Source organism: Falco biarmicus, chromosome 4, assembly GCF_023638135.1.
Source record: "Falco biarmicus isolate bFalBia1 chromosome 4, bFalBia1.pri, whole genome shotgun sequence".
Taxonomy (NCBI): domain Eukaryota; kingdom Metazoa; phylum Chordata; class Aves; order Falconiformes; family Falconidae; genus Falco; species Falco biarmicus.
Genome location: NC_079291.1, coordinates 67,865,243 through 67,888,538, shown reverse-complemented (window position 1 = coordinate 67,888,538; position 23,296 = coordinate 67,865,243). Strand labels below are relative to the sequence as shown.

The 23,296-nt window shown below is 62.9% G+C and overlaps 2 protein-coding genes across 3 annotated transcripts; one reads left to right on the top strand and one right to left on the bottom strand.

The window, feature by feature from the left end:
* Positions 1 to 350: 350 nt before the first annotated feature.
* On the top strand, positions 351 to 2,473 carry LOC130148605 (uncharacterized). Of its 2 annotated transcripts, XM_056337404.1 has the most exons (3): positions 351 to 934; positions 1,299 to 1,431; positions 1,945 to 2,473. In XM_056337404.1, exons 1-3 carry the CDS (start codon positions 351 to 353, stop codon positions 2,035 to 2,037), a joined length of 810 nt encoding a protein of 269 aa, XP_056193379.1. In that variant the 3' UTR covers positions 2,038 to 2,473. The 2 variants fall into 2 exon arrangements, with proteins under 2 accessions (XP_056193379.1, XP_056193378.1); XM_056337403.1 differs by having other exon boundaries at positions 1,299 to 2,473.
* A 5,986-nt stretch (positions 2,474 to 8,459) lies between these two features.
* Positions 8,460 to 15,798, bottom strand: TMEM59L (transmembrane protein 59 like). The gene is given in 9 exon segments (XM_056337472.1): positions 8,460 to 10,054; positions 10,324 to 10,347; positions 10,349 to 10,442; positions 10,586 to 10,697; positions 11,022 to 11,121; positions 11,218 to 11,364; positions 13,208 to 13,302; positions 13,589 to 13,694; positions 15,509 to 15,798. Coding segments are annotated over 9 exon segments (990 nt in total). The 5' UTR covers positions 15,659 to 15,798; the 3' UTR covers positions 8,460 to 9,892.
* Between the last annotated feature and the right edge of the window lie 7,498 nt (positions 15,799 to 23,296).

The following is a 23,296-nucleotide window of genomic DNA, read 5'->3' as shown; positions in this document are numbered from 1 at the left end:
TGTCACCCCCCTCGTGGCTGAGGGGGCCCTGGGGTGTCTGTCACCCCCCCTCGTGGCTGAGGGGGCCCTGGGGTCTGTCATCCCCCTCGTGGCTGAAGGGGCCCTGGGGGGTCTGTCACTGCCCCACAGCTGAGGGGGCCTGGGGGCTGTCACCATCCGATGACCATGAAGCCCGGGGGACTGTCACCTCCCCATGGCCAGAGGGTCGCTGCGGGCTGTCACTGCTCAGTGGCTGAGAGGACTTGGGGGTCTGTCCCAATCCCTCAGCTGACGGGTCCCAAGGGCTGTCACCACCCCACAGCTGCGGAGGTCTGGGGGGGTCTGTCACTGCTCCACAGCTAAGGGGTCCCATGGGTCTGTCACCACCCCACGGGCCTCCTCATGCCAGCACCTTCCAGCCGACCACCATCCAAGGGCAGCCGCCGGCCCCTGCCCGCAGCCAGCACCCCAGCGCTCCACGCTTGCCTTCGGCATTTCACGTGCGACTCAAAATGTCTCCTGCAGGGACCATCCTGTGTGCAACCAGCCCGGGACTGCGGGGACAACCCTGCTCCCCATCGTCCTGGGGGCGCCACCTCCCACCAAACCACCTGGATGATTATGGACCAGGATTTTATTGCCATAAGTGCTTTGTGCAAGAGCAACAGTACCCTCCAGAGGGTGCAGTCTTGTCGTTGGAGATCGCAACGCTGCCGCTGCACAGTCTTGGTGCCAAAGATGCCTTCGCCGCCCCGCGTCCCCACACATGGTCGGCATCAGAGTCGCTCCTGGCTCTTCCCAAAACAACCGGGAGAGACAAGGCCAAGCGTCGCAGGGTCCATGTAATTTTTAAAGCCGGCACACATCTGGAGAGAGCGGATGGTCTAGAGGGCATTCCAGTCGTCAGTGGAAATCAGGAAATTATTCATAGCGGTGGCTCTGCCAACGACCGGGGGTAAATTTCTTTGATTTCCCATGCCTTGGTGTCCACATCTGTATAAGGGAAAGGGGGAATTCATACATGAGAATAAACGCACTTGGAAAGCCGTGAAAATACTCTTTCAAGTCAGCCTGATGAAAACTTCATGTTCTGGAGCCCTCTGCTTCAAGGAGAGCAATCTGTTTCAGAGGCGAAGCTGTGTATTTTTCTTATTTAAATCTTCTAAATCTGCTGGAGCATTAAAAATATTTGGCATTTCCACAGCACATTTCATTCCCAGCTCCAAATGCGTTTTACAGACATTCATTAATTAAGCCTTGTAAAACCTTTGGGAGAAAAGGAAGCAGTACTTATTAATTTGCTATTTGTATTGCTGCAGCGCATGGAGACCCCAGCCAGGACCTCGGGGCCCTGTTATTTTAGACCTGACCTACACAGAAGAGGAGATGTCAGCGCATCGAGGAACGGGGAGAGCAAGAGGAGATGAGAGGCAGCGGATGAACGTTAACGCCGTAAGTCATCAGCACAGCCCGCAGCAGTCCATCCCCGATGTTTCACCACCATGCCCTTTCTGCCGGGCAGTGCTGCCCGCACGACGGAGCCACAGAAGCGAGCATGGCCCCCACCCCAGCTCTCCCCCCACCTTGACCACTGCTCTGTGCATTTGGCTGGTGTTTCAGGGCTCCTGCCCCTCCTTTCCAGTGCCTCGCACTTGTCCTGCTTCCTCAGACACCAGCTCTGCTTCATTTGATACCTTCCACACTCTCCTGGGGCTGCTTTCTGTCGCTTTAGCTTTGTGGCATGCCCCGCTCTTTAAAACGTTTAAAATAAATGCTTTCCCTTTATTATTTTTAGGTCTATATAGATATTTTAAGTGCATCTATTTCAGTTCAGTAAATGCATGGTAATAAAGCAGCCCTGCTGACAGCTAGCCCAGCCAGGCTGCCCGCTTGCTGTGGACCTCTCTGTCCCAGGTGGGTCAGTGGATGGGAGCTGTGAACGTTACACCTCTGCTTCCCCTGCAGGAAAAACCAGGCTGTGCTGCATGCTGTAAATGCCTTTCACATGTTCCCCAGATCCCAGTTAAATTGAACCCCAGAAGGTCTCTCAAAGCATGAAAAATGCATTTGCAAGATGCTGGAAAGGAGATGTATTCCATAACTACTCTGGTGACCAGGCGTGCTGACTTTTGTCATGTGGAGAAGGAACCAAAAGGGGGTATTTCTTGTTATTTCATACTGCTGATGGGATTTTATCTCTGGCAGCAAATCCAGGAACTTTTTAGTTACCATTATTGTTTGATTTTATGGGCCATTTGATATTTATTTTTATTTCTATTCATTATTTGTTGAGTGCACTTAGCCCCTTCCCCAAGGAGCCTGCCTTATATCTAAGGTGATTTTTACGACCAGTGTTAGCACAGCATCTGAGCAACTTGCACAACTTTAATATATTTATCTGGCGCACACAGTTTATCAAGGCAGTCCTGGTATTCCTACTGTGGAAAGCGGTGGTCTGCCTGTAAAATCACAGATCTAACTTACTAGGTTAAAAAAAAAAGAAATAATAAACTCCAAAGTATTTACATTTTTCTTTCTTCATTTTAAGCCATCAGGATGTATTTGAGTCATATTTTCACTTCTCCCCCCCCCCCCCCCCCCCCCCCCCAAAACATGAGGTCTATCAATGTACCTTTTACTGCAAGCCAAGCTCTCGCATATCCCACGACTCCCACAGCTGGGGCTTTAAAATCTGCGGCCAACACTGTGAGACTAATGACAAAATCATGAGCTGGCAGCACTGCCTTTTCCTCCGACCTTTTCGTTTCATCCTGCAAACGCTCAGAAACAGGAATTCCTCGCAGCTCTATCGGTCCACGCAGTTTGTGTTGGGTGGAGGAGGCAGACAGCTGGCTGCAACGAGCTTTTTTTTTCCCAATTCTTGCTAGATTTTCCCCAGCACAACAAAGACTCTCCGTTCCCTTATTTGCTATTGTTATGGAGGAGTCTGCGAGTGACCTCCCTCTTGCTCACTGCCTCCGCACAGCATCAGCAACCCATACTGCTCCATCCTCTGCTTGTCATGCATGTCTGGAGGGTGCTGTGGGCTTTTTCAGTGCCTGTGCCTCTGGCTGGTTTTACTCCCTTTTGATTTCTGGTAGACAGCTCTCTGCTAATCCCCGTGTAATCCCGGCAAGCGTGTGAGCCCAGGGAGGCATCGAGCATGCGGGCTGGGGTGTGTCTGCGTGTGCTGGCAGAGCCAGGGCTCTCCGTGGAAGGATGGGCCGTGGCATTGCATGCACTGGTCCTTCTCCCTCCCTTTTATTTTGCCCCATCAGGATATCCTGCCTGCATCTCCCCATGGTTGTGTTCAGGCTTGGATGTGTTTTACCTCCCTGAGGCGTTGTCCTGGGAGGCTGGTGAAGGTAAGACACCCTCTTCCCCACCTTGCACACCACCTCTGCCAGTTGCCACCACAGATAACTCCACACAGATAACTGTAGGCTCCCACCCATCCCAGGGCACAGAGCAGCCCTGCAGGTCCCCGATCTCCTGCTGCAGAGTCGAACTGACACAGCAGCTGCTGCTGAGGCTCCGGCACAACACACCAGCTGAGCACCATCCTTGCCGGGATGGAAACAATGGCTCCAGGCAGTGTTACCCAGACCCTGGAGCAGTGGTTCCATCTCATCCTGCGCAGATACTGCGCGCATGTGCTGGGAGGCACAGGCATTGCTGTGCCTTGCACTGAAGAGTGAGCAGGAGGAGCAGGCGTGAGCAGGCAGCAGACAGCAGAGCCACGTGGGGTCTGCCTTGGGGGAAGGCTGCGCACCTTCTTTTATGAATCTTGGGCTTCTTCCACGCCCACGCATGGCAAGGCGAGCTGACGCACGCGGCACCCGCGGGAGCCGGCTCCCACACCAGCTGGAGGCGTTGGCTGTCCCCAGCACTGTTCGGCACTGGTGCAAGGCCGCGATCCAGCAAATCCCCTCTGCACGTGCTGCAGTGTTAAGTACACGTGTCGTCCCCGTGAAATCAGTGGGATGGCTCCAGCGCCTGAAGGTGAGCAGGTGCTGCACCGCACCGCCTCATCGGTGCTTAAGGGAGCCCGATTCCCATCCATCCAGCCAAACCACAACCATACATCCCTGCTTTCCCTGACCAGCTTGGCTGTGCTCCTCACCTGGCAGAAGAACACACAGCAGCGAAAATAAACACGGAGGGAAGCGAAGCCCCTCATGGCCCAGCGAGCGAAGTCTGCGTTCCAAGAAGTAATGAAGCCCAGGGAATGGAAAATGTATGTCACTTGGCGGTGGGCTGGATGTGTGCGAGTGCTCCGTGCCGGCTGCCGAGAGGGTGCTTCGCCTCCACACGGCACCACCACGGCACAGCAGCTGCGCCAGGTCCAGCCAGCGGCACCGCGCTGAACTCTGACATTTGAAGACGGAGAATAATTTGGCTTCATTAGCCTCCCCTTCCCCCCCGCCCCGAGCGGTCCCTCGAGCCAGGCTGGAATGTGCGTGGTAGGGACAGAACCAATCCCATTAGCACGAGGAGATTGTTTTTCGTTTGGTTTTGTTGTTGTTGAATCACCCGTGGCTCCGCTTCTTTGGGGTAGGTCATAGGAAGATGGACAGGGAGAGGAAACCCATGGATGTGTTTTCCCGGGTGCCCATCCACAGCACCACGCTCCCCCGCCAGCCTGGCTGCCTGGTTTCAGCAGCACCATGAGATTTCTATCTTTGAAGGCCACATGAGCTTTGCTGCTGGCTCCAGGATGGTGCCCGGCACAGTTTGAAGGAGCATTTGTAAGGGCAAGGGCTCAGCTCCCACACGCAGCGTCGGGAAGGTGCTGCAAGCCAGCGGTGCTGCCAGAGCTCACTTGGAACCCCTGTCCAACTCTCCACCCTGCATCCTCATCCTCGCTCCGTCTCTGGATGGAGACTTACCTCCGTTGGGATTAAAGCTGAATTTACAGCTCTGTGTGTTGGTCAGGACAACACCGGATTGCAGACATGTGCTAGCAGGAGCCAGGCCAGGGGCAGCGAGAGGCAGCTGGAGCAGCTAGAAAATATCCTTTCCCCAGCTGAGATAACCCAGGCTCTTTTTTCCATCATCTTCAAAGCCCTGCCCTGGCAGGGCCCAAACCCACTGTTTCACCCTGATTGTGACTCTCATGAAAGACCCTCATTCCTCCAACATGAGGCAAGAAGAAGAAACACCCCCCGGCTGCTTCGTGCCCAGCAGCATCTCCCTGGGCTGCCAGTGGGAAAGGGCGAAGGAGAGCAACAGGTTCAGACCCAGGTGAACCAACACCATGTCCACTCTGAATCTGGAGAAACTGGTCACAAAGCATAAAAGTGTGGGTTGGCGTGTCTGCACAAGGCAGGGACTTGTCGGAGTCCTGCTGTCCCAGTTCTGGGTTTTCTGCCCTGTGCGGCATCCCTGGACCCCAATGCTCTTCCTAAGCAGAGACATCCCAGTGGGACACGGCACAGGGCTCCAGGCACCCGGCAGTGGGACAAGGAGCTGCGAGTGCTCCTGAAGTCATCTTCAGCACAGGAGAGCGCGATGAGAAATAGGGGCAAACGACACCATTGGGAGCAGACGGCAAGAGGGGAGGGAAATCCGTGCACAAATGCATTCGCCGCGTGGCCTGGCTCCTCAGCTGGAGTGTGCGAGCAGCGGTGGAGCCACGCCAGCTCCCAGCAGCTGAGATTTGAAGGGGGGTGGAGAAAGGAGGGGGCATTTTCTGGAGGTGAGAACAGCAGCCCAGCGCAGCCACAGAGCCAGCGGCGAGGGTCGGGGGCGCTGCCGACCCCAACCACAGCCAGCAAGACCCCCTGTGACCCTCAGCACCTGCTACCGGCACAGAGGCCAAGCGATGGCATCTCCTCAGCAGGGAGATGCTGCGGGGGTCCATGGTGGAGGTGTGGGGGGCAGCTTGCTGGCCTTCCCCCACTTTTTGAGGCCACTTCTTGCCGCAGCGTGGCTAACAGTCCCCACCTACCAGTCTGTGATTTCTTGCTGACCTGTGGCTGGACATGCTGAGGCGAGTGTGGGTGCACAGATGCTCGCCACGAGGACACGATCTGCCATGGGCTCATGGTCCCCCGTGCCCTGATCACCAGCCATGGGCTGAAGGGTGTGATTCCGCCGCAGCCTGGCTTGCCCATTGCCGATGGGGCCACACACCATGAATTTTGCTTCCCCCGTGAAAAAATACAAGAGGGAGCGAGAAGGAAAAGGCGTCGGATGGAAAACACCCCGGCTGCCTGCTGCGGGGAGTGGAACCAGCTAATTTCATGCGTCTCCTTCTTGTTGGAGTGGGGTCCCTCCTCACCTGCTCCTGGGCACGGTTTCCTGCACCCCGAGCCAGCAACACGGAATCTGATTCCAGTTTAAAGGCAAGGAGCTTGTCCACGGTTTGTAGCCCGGCTCCCATCCCAGGAGGGGACCCACTCGGAGCGCTGCCCGCAGCGGGCAGGGTTTACCAGCTGTCCGCACCGATCTTGTGTGTTGCCCCCTCCCTCTGCACCAGCCCGTGGCAGGGAGATGCAGACAACCCTGTGTTGGGGGTCTCAGCCCCAGGCAGCACCATCTTGGGGTCTTTCTGCTTGCTCTTGCTTGCACCCAACTGCTGCTCCATCACCGCAGAGTGGGTGTCTGGGGGCGAGCAGCTGCCAGCACCCCCACCTAGCCTGTAATGAGGCTCAGCGCTGATGTCCTGGGCTACCTATGGAAAATGCTGGAGAAAGACACCCTCTGACATGCCTTCCAGGGGGCACTTGGTGCCTTGACCCTGGCCAGGGGGCTCTGGGTCATGAGCTTGTGCCTACCCCAAAGGCTGCCCAGCACTGGGCTGCCATTTCTCAGCTCTTCCTGCTTGTCCTGCCAGCCCCCAACACCCCCCTGCCCACCCTGGCACCCTAAGGCACCCAACCTGCTGAGGACATCGTGCAAGCCCCCAAACCCCACCACCCGGGCAATGCAGCCATGGGATATGCCAGCCTTGCACAGCCAAGGCTGCCCAGAGCATCCTGCGCACGGCACAGGCAGAGGCAGGGCAGGCAGTGCGCTGAGAACACCATCCCTCTCCCCTCCATTTGGCGAGCTGAGCCCAGCAGAGTAGAGCATCCCCCTCCAGCCCCCAGCATCGCCGTGCTGCGTGGAGGGGACATCGCAGCCCCAATTTAGGGACAGGCGGGGGCCGTGCTCCGGCAGGAGAGGCTGCTGGCAGGCAGCGGACCAGGCGCTGCATCCCCCTTGGAGATCCTTCTTTGGCTGCGACTCGTGTCGCGCACCCCAGCATCCATCCGCAGCCCTCCCAGGGGTCAGGCAGCACCTCCTCATCCCCGGCTCCACATCCCAGGGAAAACAAGCAGCTGAGGCCAGCACCAGCCCTGGCTTCTCAGGGGCCCCGTGTCGCTGCTGGCTCCGAGGATGGGACCCTGCTGAGCTACTGAAGTGCTAAAAACGAGCCTCCAGGCCCTTGCGTGAGCTTTTGTGTCGTGCTTGGCATGGGGAGAGCTCGACTGTGGCGTGGACGCAGGCGCTGCGCCAGGAAAAACACAAGCCGCAGGGGAAAGGTGGGTGCACGCACGTGTGAGCACGTCCCAGCCCTCGAGCCCGGGCGGCTGCGGCGTGTTACGCTGACGTGTCACGCGTGTGCGCAGCCCAATTTGCACTCTCCCTCCTCGCAACGGGTGCCCGGGTCTCAGTGGGCAGTTTCCAGAGGGAAAAGCCCTCGTTCCCCAGCCTGTCTTTACAGGCACATGTGAGCACGTGCATGCAGCCCTCCGCAGTGCCCTGTCTCAGCCTCCTCCTCCTCACAGCTGCTGGGTGAACGTGTTGGGGTGCACAGCCCCCCACCCACCCCGCACCTTCCCAGCACCCACTGATGTCGGTACCAGCTCTCCAGGGAACACAGCATCTCCTTTTACGCTTGATGCTGAATCTCTCGATCCGGTAAATCTGCAGCTTGCAGCAGAGGGGAGCATCGCCCCGTATCCCTGCAAAACAGCCCAGACAGGGGACCTCTCTCCAGTTTGCCAGAGGTTTCATCCTGGCTCAGCTTGCACAGATGGGATGGCAAGATGGGAACTGACCTGCACCCACCTTCCAGCCCCACAAGGGGGTTCAAACCTGCTCCCCAGCTGGTGATGGGCACCCCGTGAAGCCACCGACTCATCCAAATCTGGTACAAACCTTTTATTTCCCCTCCACCCGCACTGCCCAGCCAGCTTGAGGCTGGGTTTGCCCTTTGGAAGCGAAGCTGGGGGGGCTCCAGGGCTGCCCTCTCCCCCGAGCTCGCAGCCTGGCACGGTTGCACCCAGGGACGGGGAAAGCCGCTGTGGCCAGGACACAGACACCCCCCCCAGGCCACAGCCACCACAGACCCCCCGAGCTTCGCACTGAGCCAAGCGGCCAAAAAGCAACAATGAAAAGTGTACCCCAAAATGTACACGAGACCCCTCACCCCCCCCCCCCCCCCAGTTTCCCCAGCCCCAGATATGTTGCACGGGTTAAAGTGATATGGAGCAGCACAAAATCGGCGGGGATGGGGACCAGGGACCAGAGCCCCCCCACCCCACCACGCCATGGCCCCCCGAGACCGCTCAGCGCCGGGGAGCAGCCAGCACAGGGAGGGAGCCTAATAACCCAAGGGTGGGGAGTCGCGGGCAATAAGTTAATCTGTACAGACTGTGTTAGGTGGACACGGGGCTGGCAGGGACCGCCGAGCCATCCCTCCGCGCGCGGGGGTGGCCCCACGGGGGGCCGGGGGCCGATGAACCACATGCCGGTGCAAATCAAACCACGAAACGACGCATGAAGTCAAGTGATGGAGAACGGTGGGGATATGGGGAGATGCCCCAGCTCGCACTGAGCCTGGCTGCAGAGGCAGAGCCCTGTGGAGCAGGGGGAGGGAAGGGACCCCTCCACACCGAGGGGCTGTGCTGGGGTGAGCCGAGGGGGACCCCACTTGGCTGGGAGACCCCAGGGCCGGCCCCCTACTTCCAGGGCAGGGCTGTGAGCCCGGGGACCCGGAGGCTGGCTGCTGCTAGGTCCTGCCATCAGCTACAGCCCCGCAGGCTGAGCTGCTCCCGGCTCCGGGCAGGGATGCTGAGCCCAGGACGGAGGCATCCCAGCAGCTCCCACCTCCTGCCCAAGCTCGAATGCGCCATGACAGCACGAGGCAGGGAAACGCCACCTCGTCCCCTGCTTGGTCCCAGCAACCCGTCGGCACTGGGGCCAGCCACCCGCAAGGCATCACGGAGCAGGGAGGGGAAGGAGCCATCCCGGGGCCCCTCCACAGCTCCAGGAAGGGGCTGGCTGGGTCCTCGCGTGGGCATGGAGGCAGCGAGATCTGCTCTTCTCTCCAGCTGCCAACACCAAATCCATTCGCCACGTTTCGGCTCCCCAAGGCAATCGGCTCCGGCCAGCGGAAGGGAGTTCTCAGGGCCAGAGACGGCGCCTTGGAGGCTCAGCCCAAGGTGGGAGGCCGGGGATGTGCCGAGCCAAAGCCCAGAACGCTGCAGACACTCTCCATCCCCCACTGCAGCCGGCTCCCTCCTGCCCAGCGCTGGACCCATGCCCGGAGGGCTGCGGGGCCCCGGGGGCTCCGGTCGGGAGGAGACAGACCGCCCCACCATGAGGACGGGCTCCCCCCGGCCTCCCCACTCTGGCAGCTCCTCTTTTGGCTCTTGAGTGCTGGCAGCCAGGATCCCAGAAAACAGAACATCTACGGAGGAGGCGAAGCCGCAGCCTGGCTCCTGGGAGCCTCCTCCGCAGTGGCCATCCCTGGGGAGAAGAGCGGAGCCAAGCCCGATCGCACCCCCGGTCCCCTCCGTGCCAGAGCCAGAGATGCCCCGCCAGGAGCCAGGGACACAGGGCAGCGGAGCAGGACCGGGGATGACGCCATGGGGAAGGTGACAGGGAGGTGGTGTGGAGGTGACGGGAAGGGGTGGGAGCACTACAGGACGGTCTTGTCCAGGTCGACTTTGAGGGGCAGTGGCCCCGCATCCTCACCACCGTGCGCAGGGCACAGGGTGACAGCAATGACGGGTGGCAGGGGGAAGGTGCTTGGGCCATCCAGGTCCTCCAGGTACTCCTTGTCCCCGTTGATGCTCAGAGGCTGGAAGAGAGGCAGAGGGGACCATGCAGCCCCAGAGCAGGGGACAGGACCCTCTTGTCCCCCGGCTGGGATCACCGCGGGGCTGGCTGGGGACGTACCACACAGCACAGACATGCCAGCATGCCCAGCACGGTGGCCGGGGACCACAGGCACTGAACGGCCACATCTTCACCCCGCAAGATTCACCCAGCCAGAACGGGGAGACACAGGGTGTCAGGGACCCCCGTGGGACCACCCCGGGCTGCGCTGAGCACCGCTCACACCCATACCTGGGTCTTGACATGCTGCTCAGGGGGCGGTCACCAAACTGGCACAGCTCAGCCACAGCATCACCATGATGGAGAGGAAGAGGCAGGCAGCCAGGATCCAGCGAGGAAGGCCCGAGCGCCTGTAACACCCCACCACCCCCCACCAAAGAAAAAGGACGAGTTTATAGCAGGGCACAGGGAGCTGGGGAGGCAGCTGGGGGGAAGAGCATCTGCTCCAGCAGGTCCAGGGCCCTCCGGCCCCGCGCAGCCCCATTGCACCTACTTGGACATGCAGCCGAGGAAGTCGTGCTCCGGCTGCGGGGGGTCCGGGTGCTGTGCCTTGGCTTTGCCCCGTGGCTTCTTCACGGGGGGCTTCTCCCCCTTCACCCGGGGGCCTGGCGGGGGAGAGGCGACTCTGAGCCCGGGCACCCGCTGTGGGCATGCCTGCCCCTTGCCCGCACCGGACCGGGTGCAGGGGTGCCGGGTGGTCCCCTCTCCCCCACGGGGACCCTCCGCCTGTGGTGGGGGTGTGGACGATCCCAGCAGCTTCTTGGAGTGGGTCCTGAATCCAGACCCACCCCCCCTGCGTGGGTGTGGGGTGTGGGAAGCTAATCAGACCCAAGAAGCGGGTAATTTGTTTAGCTCTGGAGAAATGGGATGAGAGCCAGGAGGGCATGCAGGCTCCCAGTGCCCCCCCAGCAGCCCGGACCCCCCTGCACCTGTGTGGGGCTGCAGGACACGGGGGCTGGACCCTGGTCCCGGCTGCGCTGGCTGCACCTCCGGCACCTCGGGTACTGGATACTCCATCTCGGGCTGGGACTGGTGGGTCAGCAGGGAAAGAGGGAGAAAATGGTGAGCAAGTGGGTCCTCACTCCTCTTAGCACCCAGCAGAGAGAGGACACAGGACACCCCCACCTGAAACACCACGACTTTGCCATCGTCCGCCTGCAGGTAGAAGGTCCAGGTGGAAGAGATGAAGCTCTGGGCAGAGCTGACGATGTCGTTGCAGAAGGTGGAGACCAAATCGAACACGGAGAATGATGGCACCTTCAGCTCCAGGCTCTGCAAAGGAGCAGGGACATGGTGTCACCGCCAGCCCCCTGTCACCCACCCCAGCGGACAACGTCCCACCCCAAGGCTGTGTCCCGGCTGAGCTGGGTGCTCAGGTCTGGGGCTCAGCCCGCTTCTGCCGGGGATGGGGACATGCAGGGCCTGTGCTCCAGCCCCAGGAGGGTCACCAAGCTTGGGGCTGTGGTCCCCAGGGCCGTCACCCAGCCCTCAGCAGCCCTGCGCTCACACCAGCGCTTGAAACAATAGGAGTGAGAGGCCGAGATGCTGAGGGCGTTCCTCTCCTGGCAGCCTCTCGGTGCCCTGGATTCTTGGCCGTCGCGGCAGTTTGTTATTTTTAAAGCATCCCTGCTGGAATCCGCTTGGCTGCTCCCTGCCACTGGCTTCGAACATTTTCCGACAGCCCCTTGCACGGTCAAACCAGCAAACAGGAAATAAATAGGTCAGATTCTGTATCTAATTATTATGCTAAATCTGCTTTGCCTGCTTGTCTGGGAACCCAAAGGAAAAATGCTTTTGGGGGGGTGAAGGGGGTGCCAGCCCTCCCTGTCAGCCGGTCACCCCCCGAGGCTCGTCCCCGACCTTGGAGAGGGGCTGGGAAATGGGATCAGGAAGGTCTTAAAAACCGGCTGCAAAGCGGTTTTTTGAAGGAGCCGCAGCTTTCTACAGCACAAATTTATCTTCATCTGCACGTGTACAAAGCCAAAAGCCTCTTCCTTGGGCCAAAGTCTAATTTAATTAATTGGGCAAAAGCTGAATTAATTAAATGTAGGAGGAAAAAGCGTTGCTAATTGCTGGGAAGGATAACAGATCAAAACCGGGGGAATCTGCAACAGTCACCAGCCAGAACTTCTCGCCCTGGGAATTTGGCATAATCACCCTGCCTGGCCGAAACCAGTGGCAGCACGGGTCGAGCCCCGTTAATCCATTTTATGTGCTTTGGGTGAAGCAGCGCGACGGGTCAGCAGCGGGCTCGTGTCTCCCTGGCACCCCTCTGGCACCCCCGCGGCACCCCTCCGTGGGGGCACCTATAATGGGGGACATAAAATACAGCAAGATGCGGCAGGCATCCTGCGGCGTGGGTTGTGCCGGGTGGTGGGAGCATGCAGGGAGCAGGTCTGGGCCCGAGCCACCCTGGGAAAGCATCGAGGGGAACCGAAGCAACCTCGCCAAGACATGAGGTTGCTGGTGGGGATGGCCAGGAGGCAGCAAAGGCAGGGATGGGGCTGGATGCCTGTGCTGGGGATGGAGGGGTGAGGGATGGATGATGGATGATGGATGGAGGGATGACAGATGGATGGAGGGAGGGAGGGATGATAGATGGATGACAGAGGGATGGGCTGCATGTGTGGGGTGTTGTAGCCTCCATCCCCAGGGAGAGGAGGGACTGGGCTGAGCTCCCATGGGAGGAAGAAGTCCTCCCTGAAGTGGAACCCAAGGACCAAGCCACCATGTCCCAGCATTCCCCCGTGGGGTCCCGGGCAGGGGGTGGCTGGTGGGCTCAGCAGGGTCTCCATTGCATTGGTATTGCCTGCTCTGCCCTGTCCTTTGGTCCCTGCCAGGCTCAGGGTGACCAAGATGCCCCACGTCCCCATGCTGGGGGTCAGGCAAGGGACGAGGCTGCTGGAGAAGCCACCCCCAAGGCTCCATGGCTCCAGGCTCCTTGTGGGGGCAAATGCCACCAGTCCCCGGCAGTCCCATGGGGTGATGGCACAGGGACGGAGCAGCCAGGATGGAGCTCCATGCAGGGACAGGGCAGAGCCTCGGCCGGTGGCACCAGGGACAGGCTAGGGGGTTCAGGGGGGAAGAGGGGCTCCCCATCTCCCCCGCCCCTCACCTTCTCCTTCCTGTTCTCCACCTCAGGCAGCTGCTTGCGGCACCCTGTCACGCAGCCAAACTGCTCCTCTGCGTTGCTGTAGGCTTCGGCGCACGCTGCAAGGCAGGAGGAGGGGTCATTTAGGGGGGGCTCGATCCCCCCGATGAGCCCCGCACCCCCAGCACCCCCCTACCCCTCCTGATTTACACCCAGTGGGTGTAAACCTGCAACCTGCTTGGTTTGCAGCAGGCTCTGGATGCAGCCCTGGGGCACAGCGTGGGGCTGAGCGGAGGCAGGATGCTCGGGAGTGTGGAAAGCGTCATGGTGGTGCCAGTGGTATGTGGGGGGGACCCCTGGGATGGTCTTTGGGGCGCAGGGGCCGCTCGGCCGCTGGCTCCTCACCTGCTTCACACTCGGCTCTGGTTGTGTTCAGCTCGGCACTCGCATCCACGAAGTGACAGATGGAGAACAGCCGGCAGCCCCGGTAACAGGCGTTGAGAACAGCATCCTGCAGGGAGGAGGAGGGAGCGTGGAGCTGGCACCAAGCTCAGCCCAGTGGCTGTGCCGGCCCCCCCCCCGCGGCCCCCTGCACCCAGCTGGGGGGCACCAGGCGCCGTGGCTCTCCTGCAGGACCCCTGCTGGGTTGTCACCCCAAAACCCAAGGTGACGGCATCCCCCAGGCTGGGAGAACTGCCTTCGCTCCCCCGTTTGCACCCAAGGGTGGGGTTGGCACGTGGCCCCGGCCCCATCGAGGATGTGGCGGGTCCCCCCGCCTCGGTCAGGGAGCTCGGCACCTGCCAGGCCCTGGCGTGGGCTGGCAGCAGGTGGGGGCTGCACCCGGGGGGGTGGGGGGGGTGTGCATGGGGGGAGGTGCATGCACTGGGTGGACTGGGAACACACTGGGGGGCTGGACGGAAGGGCACTGAGCCTATGTGGGGGTCACGGCGTGTGCAGGCTCGGGGGGAGCGGGGTGCCCCGGCCAGCAGGCAGGGCTGGGTGCTGGCAGGGAGGCAGCTCCAGCCCCGATGGGAAAACAACTTCATCCCACCCATGGCAGCGGCGGCCACACTGGCTCCTGCCAAGGCACTGGCCTAGATACAGCCCTGCCCGCGTGGGGGCTCGGGGATGGGGGCCACCGGGCAGCCCCTGGCATGGCACGGCCACGGCAGCTCTGATCCGGGCCTTTCCGTGATGCTCCGGGTCCAGCCACCAGCGCTCGGCTCCATCTCAGTCCCCGCTGCCAGCACGTGGTGCTGGCCCACCCTGTCACCACGGTGTCACCCGCCACCCCGGTTGTCCTTGGCCCCACTGGCCCCATGCCACCACTCTTGGGGATGGCTGTGCCATGCCACTGGTGATGGGGGGCTGGGGGGCACCCCCAGTGTGGGGTGGCTGCCACCACCAAGGGCACCCCAAACCAGGCACAGGTGAGACTGGGGGGCACGCCAATGCCAAGATGGGCGAAACCACTGCAGGCACCCCAAACTGCAGTGGGTGCCCTCGCTGGGGGCACCCAAAGCTGTGGCGGCGGAGACCACCGGGGCTCTGAGGCTCTCCCGGTGCCCACCACGGTGCTCCCTGTGGAAGGGGGGGGGGGGGGGGGCTGGTGTGTGGCCGTGCAGCGGCAATGCCCACACAGGGTGGGCTGGTGCCCACGGTGCCCTCACTGGTCCCAGTGCTCCTGGTGTCCCTGATACTCCTGCTGCTGCCAGTGCCCCAGCTGTTCCCACTGCTCCCAGTGTCCCTGATACTCCTGCTGCTCCCAGTTTCCCCTGGTGCTCCCGGTTCCTCCCAATGCTCCCAGTACCCCTGGTCCCCCATGATGCTCCTTGCACTCCTGGTGCTACTAATGCTCCCCATGCTCCTGGTACCCTGGTACCCCCAGTGCCCCTAGTGCCCCCGACACCCTCAGTACCACTGGTGCCCCCAGTACCCCGGTGCCCTCAGTACCCTCCGTACCCTCCGTACCCCCGGTAAACCTAGTACCCCAGTGCCCCCGGTGCCCCTGGTACACCCCGTACCCGTGGTGCTGCGGTATCCCCGGTACCCTGGTAACCCCAGCACCCCCAGTACCCCGGTGCCCCCCGTACCCCCAGAACCCCCAGTACACCCGGTACCCCAGTGTCCCCAGTACCCCCGGTACCCTGATGCTCCCGGTACCTCCAGTACCCCGGTGCCCCCAGTACCCCCGGTACATCCTGTACCCCCAGCACGGCCGGTACCCGGTGCCCCCGGTACCCCCCAGCACCCCCTGTACCCCGGTGCCCCCGGTATCCCCAGCACCCCCGGTACCCCCGGTGCCCGGTGCCCGGCCGGACTCACGGCGGCGGCTCGGCGCGGCAGGCTGCGGCCGCACTGCCCGCGGCACCCGGCGGTGTCCCCCAGCTGGGGCGAGAAGGGGTCGGCGGCGGCGGCGGCGGCGGCCAGGGCCAGGCCGAGAGCGAGCAGGGCCCGGGGGCGCCGGGCCGCCATGGCGGGCGCGGGGCGCGGAGCGCGGAGCGGAGCGCACCCACCGCCGCCGCCGGCCCCGCCGTGACGCGCCGTGCGCCGGGCGGGGGCGGCGGGGGGAGCCGGGGGCGGGGGGAGCCGCCGCAGCCTGCCGCAGCTCCGGCGGCACCGGCAGCCCCCGCCAGCGGCACCGGCGGCAGCGCTGCCCGGGGATGCTGGGAGCGGGTGGGCGGGAGGATGGGGGTACCCGGGCACCGGGGGATGCAGTGTGCACGGGCACCGGGGGTACGGGAGGATGGGGTGGTACCCGGGTACCTGGGGGTGCAGAAAGATGCAGGGTGCACGGGCACTGGGGATGCGGGAGGATGGAGGGGTACCCGGGCACTGGAGTATGCAGGGTGCACGGGCACCGGCAGTATGGGAGGAGAGGGGGGTACTCGGGTACCCGTGGGTGCAGGAGGATGCAGGCTGCACGGGCACTGGGGTGCGGGAAGATGGGGGTGTCAGGGCACAGGGGGATACAGGGGTACATGGACACTGGAGGGTGCAAGAGGATGCAGGGTGCCAGAGCACCAGGGGGTGTGGGAGTATGGGGGGGTGCAGGGGCACTGGGAGATGCGAGGGTACCACGGGATGTAGGAGGACAAGGTGGGGCCTGGGGACCAGGAGATGCTCTGGTACAGGATGCAGGGGGACCTGGAGATACACAGGGACCAGAAGGTGTGGCGGACACAGTGAGGGGGGCAGGGGGACACTGGGATGCGGGGGGACACTGGGATGCAGGGGTCCAGGGGATGCAGAGGGATCAAGGGGGTGCAGTAGGACTAGGGGATGCAAAGGGCTAGGGGAGCAGCAGGACTGGGACCACACTGACACCAGCAGCACAGAGGGACTGGGGGGGCCATGGGGACCGAGGGGGCCATGGGGACCAGGGGGCACACAGCAGCAGGGGTGCACAGAGACAGGGCTGCCCTGGCACTGGGAGCACACCAGTACCAGCGAGTAGCAGCCCCGGAGTCTCACTGCCCCCCAGCCCAGCACCCCTCCAGGGACCGTGCCCCCCAGGGCAGCATTAGATCCAGGCGTGCCTCCCTCCTGGGGGCTTCCCGGAGCCACCTTGGTGGGTCCCCCCCCACACCCTGGCTCCGCAGGGCCCCGCTCAGCCAGGGCGCTGGGCTCTCCCTGACACCCCAGATTTACAGCTTCGATTTCCCAGGGTTTAAAAGACATAAAAGGCGCAGGCTTGGCCCCGCGCTCGCCGCCTCGCCGCTGCCCTGCCCGTTAGCCTTATTTATGGCAGCACCCCAAAGCGGGCCCGGGGGGGGGAGGAGGAGGAGGAGGGGGGCTGGGGGCTTCGCTAACCTCCAGCCCTAATGGGGAACACATGGCAGGACCCCGGCATGGGGAAAGGGGGGTCTCCCACTCCCAGCTCAGGGTTGAGGGGTGCTCTGTGCCCTGGGGAAGGGGGAGAGGGGTGGGGATGGCCGGGTCCCCCCTGGGAGGTGGCTGGGGAGCTCAGCCCTATGCCCCCCCGGGAGCAGGGAGTGGGGCCTCTCCTCGCCCCGCTGCGCTCCGCCAGCTTATTCATCTTGTTAATCAAACCAGGGCCGGGAGAAAATGTGCTCCGGCCGGGCTGGCGGGGCTGCCAGGTCGGCTGCGCTCCCCCCTTCCCCCTCCTGGAGCCCTGCCAGCCCCTCGGCCTCGTGTCCAGCACCGGTGACGAATGGCCAAGTAAATGGGATAGATTGGGAGCTGTCACCGTAAATCACGACTCTGCACCGCAGGTGAGGTTTCCATCGGCCGGGAGGGACGGAGCTGGAGCCGGAGCCCCGACCCCCGCCAGGGGACCCAAATCCACTGGATCGACTGGCAGCAGCACCGGTGGGCAATGCTCCCACCGCACCTGCCTGGGCCATGCCTGGCGCCGGCCCATGCTCCATCCACTCACCTTTAAATAGAAACCCCCCTTTCCCAGGCAATAATATCCCAGTTGGCAAATATTTACCGCCCTCCCTCCTCCCTTCTCCAGAAACACTCGATGCCTTTTGCATTTATCACTACTGACCTACATTTTTTTCCCCTGGAGCCTTTCATGAAGCCGCAGGCTTCCCCCACGCTGGCTGGGGCATCCCTACGGTCCCCCCCCGCCGTGGGCAGGGGACCCGTCACCCCATGTTCCCACCCCACAGAGCCCATCCCTCGTGCTCAAGCACCCCCTCGACGTCAACCACATTTTTTTTCCCCCTCTAGAGTTCAGCAGACTCCATCACGGGACTTTTTGTGCTTCCCAAAGCAAACAGAGGCGGGAAGGTGTGGCTGCCCGCTGTGAGGATGCTCTTGAGCGAAAGGGTTGTGTGGGGGGTGGGTGGGGGGGGTGGCAGGGAAGGGGTTAAGCGGGTTATAAATTACCCATGGATGTGGAAATGTGACTGAGAGGAATATAAAGCAAACTCTGACTGCTGGATTCTTTGCATTTCTAGCCTCTTTATTTTTCCCTCAGGTCACTTTAAAAGGATGCAGGCAGTCAGAGGCAGCTCCGCTGCGCCTCTCCTCCCGCTTTCTCTGGGTTTTTTGGGTTTTTTTTGTTGTTTGTTTTTTACACCCTGGCCCTTGAGCCAGATGCTGTCTCTGTCCAAGGACTTTATGGAGTGAGCCCTGGCTGGGAAATCAAGTAATTAGACTAATTCAGGGTAGATGTGCTGGGCCTGGCCCCGGTGACACATGACGGAGGGCTGGTGGGAAGGTGATGGCTGGTGGGAAGCTGGACCGAGGATGCTCAGCACGTTTGGGGATGTCACCAGGGCCACCCCGGGGTCTTGGCTCCATCCTGGGGGGAGTCACATCCTGCCTGGGCAGAGCAGGGAGCTTGTGGCCATGTGGGCTCCGCTATTTGGGAGCTGGGCCCCATGGCCAGATCCTGCACTGCAACAGGGCAAAGAGGCCCTGGGAACCAAGCCATGTCGGGGGGGGCGGCCGGACCGCGCCAGCCCCAGGGGACCCCTGCGCTGACGCTGACAGCCTGCTCCGGGGGTCAGAGGGGGCTGCTGGGCCGGATCCTGCCCCCCGGGAGCCTGGCGGGTGCCTGTGAGTGCGGCGGCTGGTGGGCAGGAGGGAGCAGCCCTTGAAAGGTCACGGCCAAAGGGCAGCGCTGACCACATCTGCCCGCTGACCACATCTGCCCGCTGACCACAGCTGTCCACTGACCACAGCTGCCCGCTGACCACAGCTGTCCCTGGGCAATGCGCTGACTCAGAGTGGAGTGCGGCTCTGCCATCACGGCTGCCCCCCCGCTGCCCCCCGCCGCAGCCCTGCACCACACCGGCACTGCCCACCGCTGGGGACCGCAGGCATGGAGGGGCTTGCTCAGGGTGGGCTCTGTCCCCCCACCCTGTCCCCATCCTGCGGTGTTGGGTCTGGATGCTGCCGTGGGTCAGGAAGGGTGAATGTCCCTGAGCCACCTGGTGACAACCTGGGCACGTCCCAGGGGATGACACCAGTGGAGACCGACGGTCCCCTCTCCCCCCAACACCACTATCCCCCCACCTTCCCCCTGACCCCCCAACAAAGTCTCAAGCCGTCTTCTGACGATGCCTTTGCCAGGAGCTGGCCGTGTCCCCTCTGCCAGCGCCAGGGCAGGTGTCACCCCCCCATCCGTGCTTCCCAGAACAGCCGCGCTAAATCCCACACTGTGGTGGGAAGCGGAGGGGCTCGGCGGGGGGGAAGCAGGCGGCTGGAGACGGTGTGGGCAGGCAGCGCAGGTGGGCTGCTGGTCCCACTCTGGCTGCAAGGGCGGGGGATTTCTCCTCCTCCTCTCCCCCCCAGCACCCACCGCTGGCTCTGACCCCAGGGTGGCTTCCCGGGGGGGTCCGGGCGGTGGGTCAGGATCGCGGGCGGCCGCCAGCCCCCAGGCGGCTGTGATTCACTCGGCCAGACTGCGAGTTTCTCAGGCTGGGTGGCTCCCGGAGCTGACATTTTTGGGAAATTTCAACAAAAACACATCAGAAGCTTCCAAAAAACAGGACGATGGGAAAAGGCATTGTTTTGCCTCCCTCCCGTTCTCTTTTTTTATTTTGTTTTCTAATCCCTGCAGCCCCTTTGGCCAGTGCCCGATACCTTGGAACCCCTCAGCGACTCCCACACCATGTCACCCGCCCTGTCCCCGCATGGCTGCGGGGCAAAGCCCCCCGCCCTGTGCTATGGGGCAGGGGCTGGCTCATGGTGTCACCCCTTTGGGAGGGGCACTCTGGGCCACCCAGGTGTCTCCTGCCACCCCCGGGTCTCCCCCTCCCCATGCCCTGTTCCCTTCAGGGAGCAATGTCCCCATCCTTGCAGCCAAGTGGGTTCAGGGTGCAGAGCTGGGACAGGGAGTAAAGGGACAGGGAAAAGGCACTGGTCAATGTCCCCATGGACTGGAAATCGCCCCCCCCATGCTCCCCCAGCCTCACCTACAAACCTCAGCCCCACAGTGGTCCCATGGCCTTGGGGCTCCCAGCCCCGCCCCAACCTCAGGGTCAGGGTCACCGGGTCCCTCCATGTCCCTTCTGCTGGGGGGACACCATGACCCAGGCACCCCCCCTGCACCCATCCCACACCCTGACCGAAAGGACATGCAGCTGGGGACAGACCATGCTTGGGGACAGTGGCCTTGCCATGGACAGGACATGCTGTCCCAGGGCTCTGCCACCCGTCCAGGGGTCTGCAGAGCTCTTGGGGGCACCGAGTCCTGGGGGGACACAGAGGAGGCAGTGGGACAGGGTGTGATGCTCGAGTGGACGGCTTTGCCACCATGCCGGTGGTACTACTGGACATGCCACCAGCACCAGGCTGCTGGGGACCCCCGGGGACAAACAGCCTCAACCCTGCGGGGGCTTGGAGCCACTTGGGGGGGCGTTCCCACCTTTTTAGTTTGGGTTTTTTTTTTAAAAAAAAACAAAACAGAGATGATGCAGTTGATAAAAACCATCGGGATTTACAGAAGATATCCCCGGTTTCACCCCCTGAAAAACTGCTCAATTTGGTCTCCTAATGAGTGTGAATGGAGGCGGAGGGGGGGGGGGGGGGGGCGGCCCGACGGCGCGGACAGTCCCGGGAGCAGCCCCGGGGGCGCGGGAGGCTCCGTGGTGGCTCCCGGTGAGTCACCCGCGGGGCGGCGTCCCCGAGGCGGCCCTTACTCACCTACCGGGGGGCTGGGGGGGACGACACACCGGCCCCGGGGCAGGCGGGGTGTGTGGGGGGGGCACAGCATCCCGCGGCAGCCCTGGACGGGCACGGCGTGCCGGGGCTGGGTCCCGGGGCCGGTACCGGAGCGGGGCGGGGGGGCCCTGGGGCCGGTGCCTTTCTGCCCCCCCGGGGGCGGGCCCGGGCCGGGCGGGGCGGGGCCAGGGCGGCATTTAGGGCTTTGGTAACCGGGGGTTGCTCAGACTTGCTCGGGACTTCCCCGAACGTGCCGGTGCGCTCCGCCGCCCCGGGCACCGACGGGCACCGGAGCCGGCCATGCCGCCGCTGCCCGCGCTGCTCCCGCTGCTGCCGCCGCCGCTGCTGCTGCTGTTGCTGCTCTGCCCGCGCCTGCCCCGCGCCGAGCCCCTCGCCTGTGAGTACCGGGGGCACCGGGCAGCTCCCGCAAGGTGGGCGCGGGGCGACCAGGGGGTGTCCCGTCGGGGATGGGGTGGGCGCCGCACCGAGCCTCCCCCCCGCGGGGCTCTCCCGGTTCGTGGCGGTGCCGGTCCGCGTGGTGCGGCCCCCCCCGCTCCCGGGATGCGGAGCGGCCCCGGGAGCCGTGGGGGGGCATCTCCGGGCGCACCTCGGGGCTGCGCGTTGCCTCCCGTGGACGGTGACGGACCCCCCCAGCCCCCGGCGGGGGGCAGCGGGACACCCCCCCCCCCCAACGCCCCCCGGCAGGCGGCCGCGACCCCCCCTCCCGCCCCGTGCCCGCAGCCCAGCCGGGACCCCCCCGCTTCTCCCCGCAGAGAACAATAGAGGAACCTTTTTTTGTTCCCCCCCCATCCCCGGGAGCAGCAGGGACACCCCCCCTCCCCTGGGAGCAACCAGTACCCCTCTCCCCACGGAGAAGGGGACCCCCCCTCCCCGGGAAGGGTGATTTCCCCCCCCCTTGCCCCCCCTCCCGGAGAAACCCGCGGCTCCGTTCCCCACCCAGGACAATGGAAACCCCCGTCCTCAGCCTGGAGAACAATAGCGACCCCCTTCCCCACGCGACCCCCCTCCCACCCCCGGGAGCCGTGACCCCTCTTCCCCCCTCCGGAGCCTCTGAGCCGCCCCCCCCGCGCTGAGAACAACGGGGGGACCTCCGATCCCCCCTGGAGAGCCGTGCCCCCCCCCCCAGTCCCCCATCCCAGAGAACAATGAATCCCCTTTTCCCCACCCAGAACAATAGGGAGCTCCCTCCCCCATGGAGAACAATGAATCCCCCCCCCCCCCCCCCAAAAAAAAAAAAAAATCATCCCCCTCGGGGGGGCCCTGCGGTGGTGCCTTTTCGGGGGTTCCACCTCGCGGTGGCAGGTCTGGGAGGTGCCACCTGTGGGCTGAGCTGTGGGCGGCCTCAGCCCCACTGGGATGGGGGTCCCCCCTTGCCATGGGACACACGCACACACACGTGGGAGGGGCCTCCTGCTCCCCACAGAGCCCTACACCCCAATTTGTCCCCGTGCCACCCATTGCCTCGTTGTTCCCCCCCTGGCCCGAGCGAGGGGAGCCGCGATCCCGCTCCCCGCAGCAGGAAGTTTGGCTTCTCCTGACGATGGGAATTTCTCAGGCGATGGATGTTCGCTCCGATGTGCGATCGGGGCCGCCAAGAAAAGCCACCGCTCTGTAGCTCCCGCCATCCTGGCACCCGCCATGGCCCGGGGTCCCGGCCCCCCACCTCTCATACCCCCAACCCACGCGTGTCATTAGCGGGGAAGTCCCCAAGAGCGCTAATTGGGGCAGGGATCGCAGCACCAGTGGAAGGGAAGAGGACAAATGCTCCCCAGATCCCCACAGGAGCCGTTAACAAGAGCCGCCCAAGTGTGGCCGGTTCTGGTGTGGCCCGGTGCCCACCCAGTGCCCTCCCCACGGATAATCCCACCAGGACCACTGTGGCCAGACCCCCACCGTGCTCACCCCACACCTTTCGGCTCACCCTGGTAAGGGGACCCCCGGTGCCGCTCACAGCCAGTTTCCCCCCCCCCGCGACCCCCATTTCTCCCAGCATCGGGGTCCGGTAGAGGCGACCAGGGCGAGCGCTTGCCCCGTGGCCCCTCGACGTACGGCGCCGGGGAAAGGCGAAGCCAAATCTCCTTTTAGAGAGCGAATGTTTCCCCTCGGTGCAGCTCGGTCGCGCTGGCTGGAATGCCGGGGCTTTTTATAAATCCCTCCTCGAGCTGAGGGATGGGCACGAGAAATGCCAGTTGGAGACGAGAAAGGGAAAAAGATCGTGGAAAGGAGGGAAAAAGATCATGGAAAGGAGGGATAAAGTGGTTTTGGGTGCCGTGTCCGCTTGCAAACCTTGTTGCTCAAGCTTTAGAAGACCTCTTTTTTTTTTTTATACATATATATATTTACATATATTTTAAAGCTTATTTTTTTGCAGAAAAAATTCAGGGCTGCCCAAATTTCCTTTTGTTCTTCGGGGCAATTATTTCTATTTTTCTTTAACCCCCTGTACAT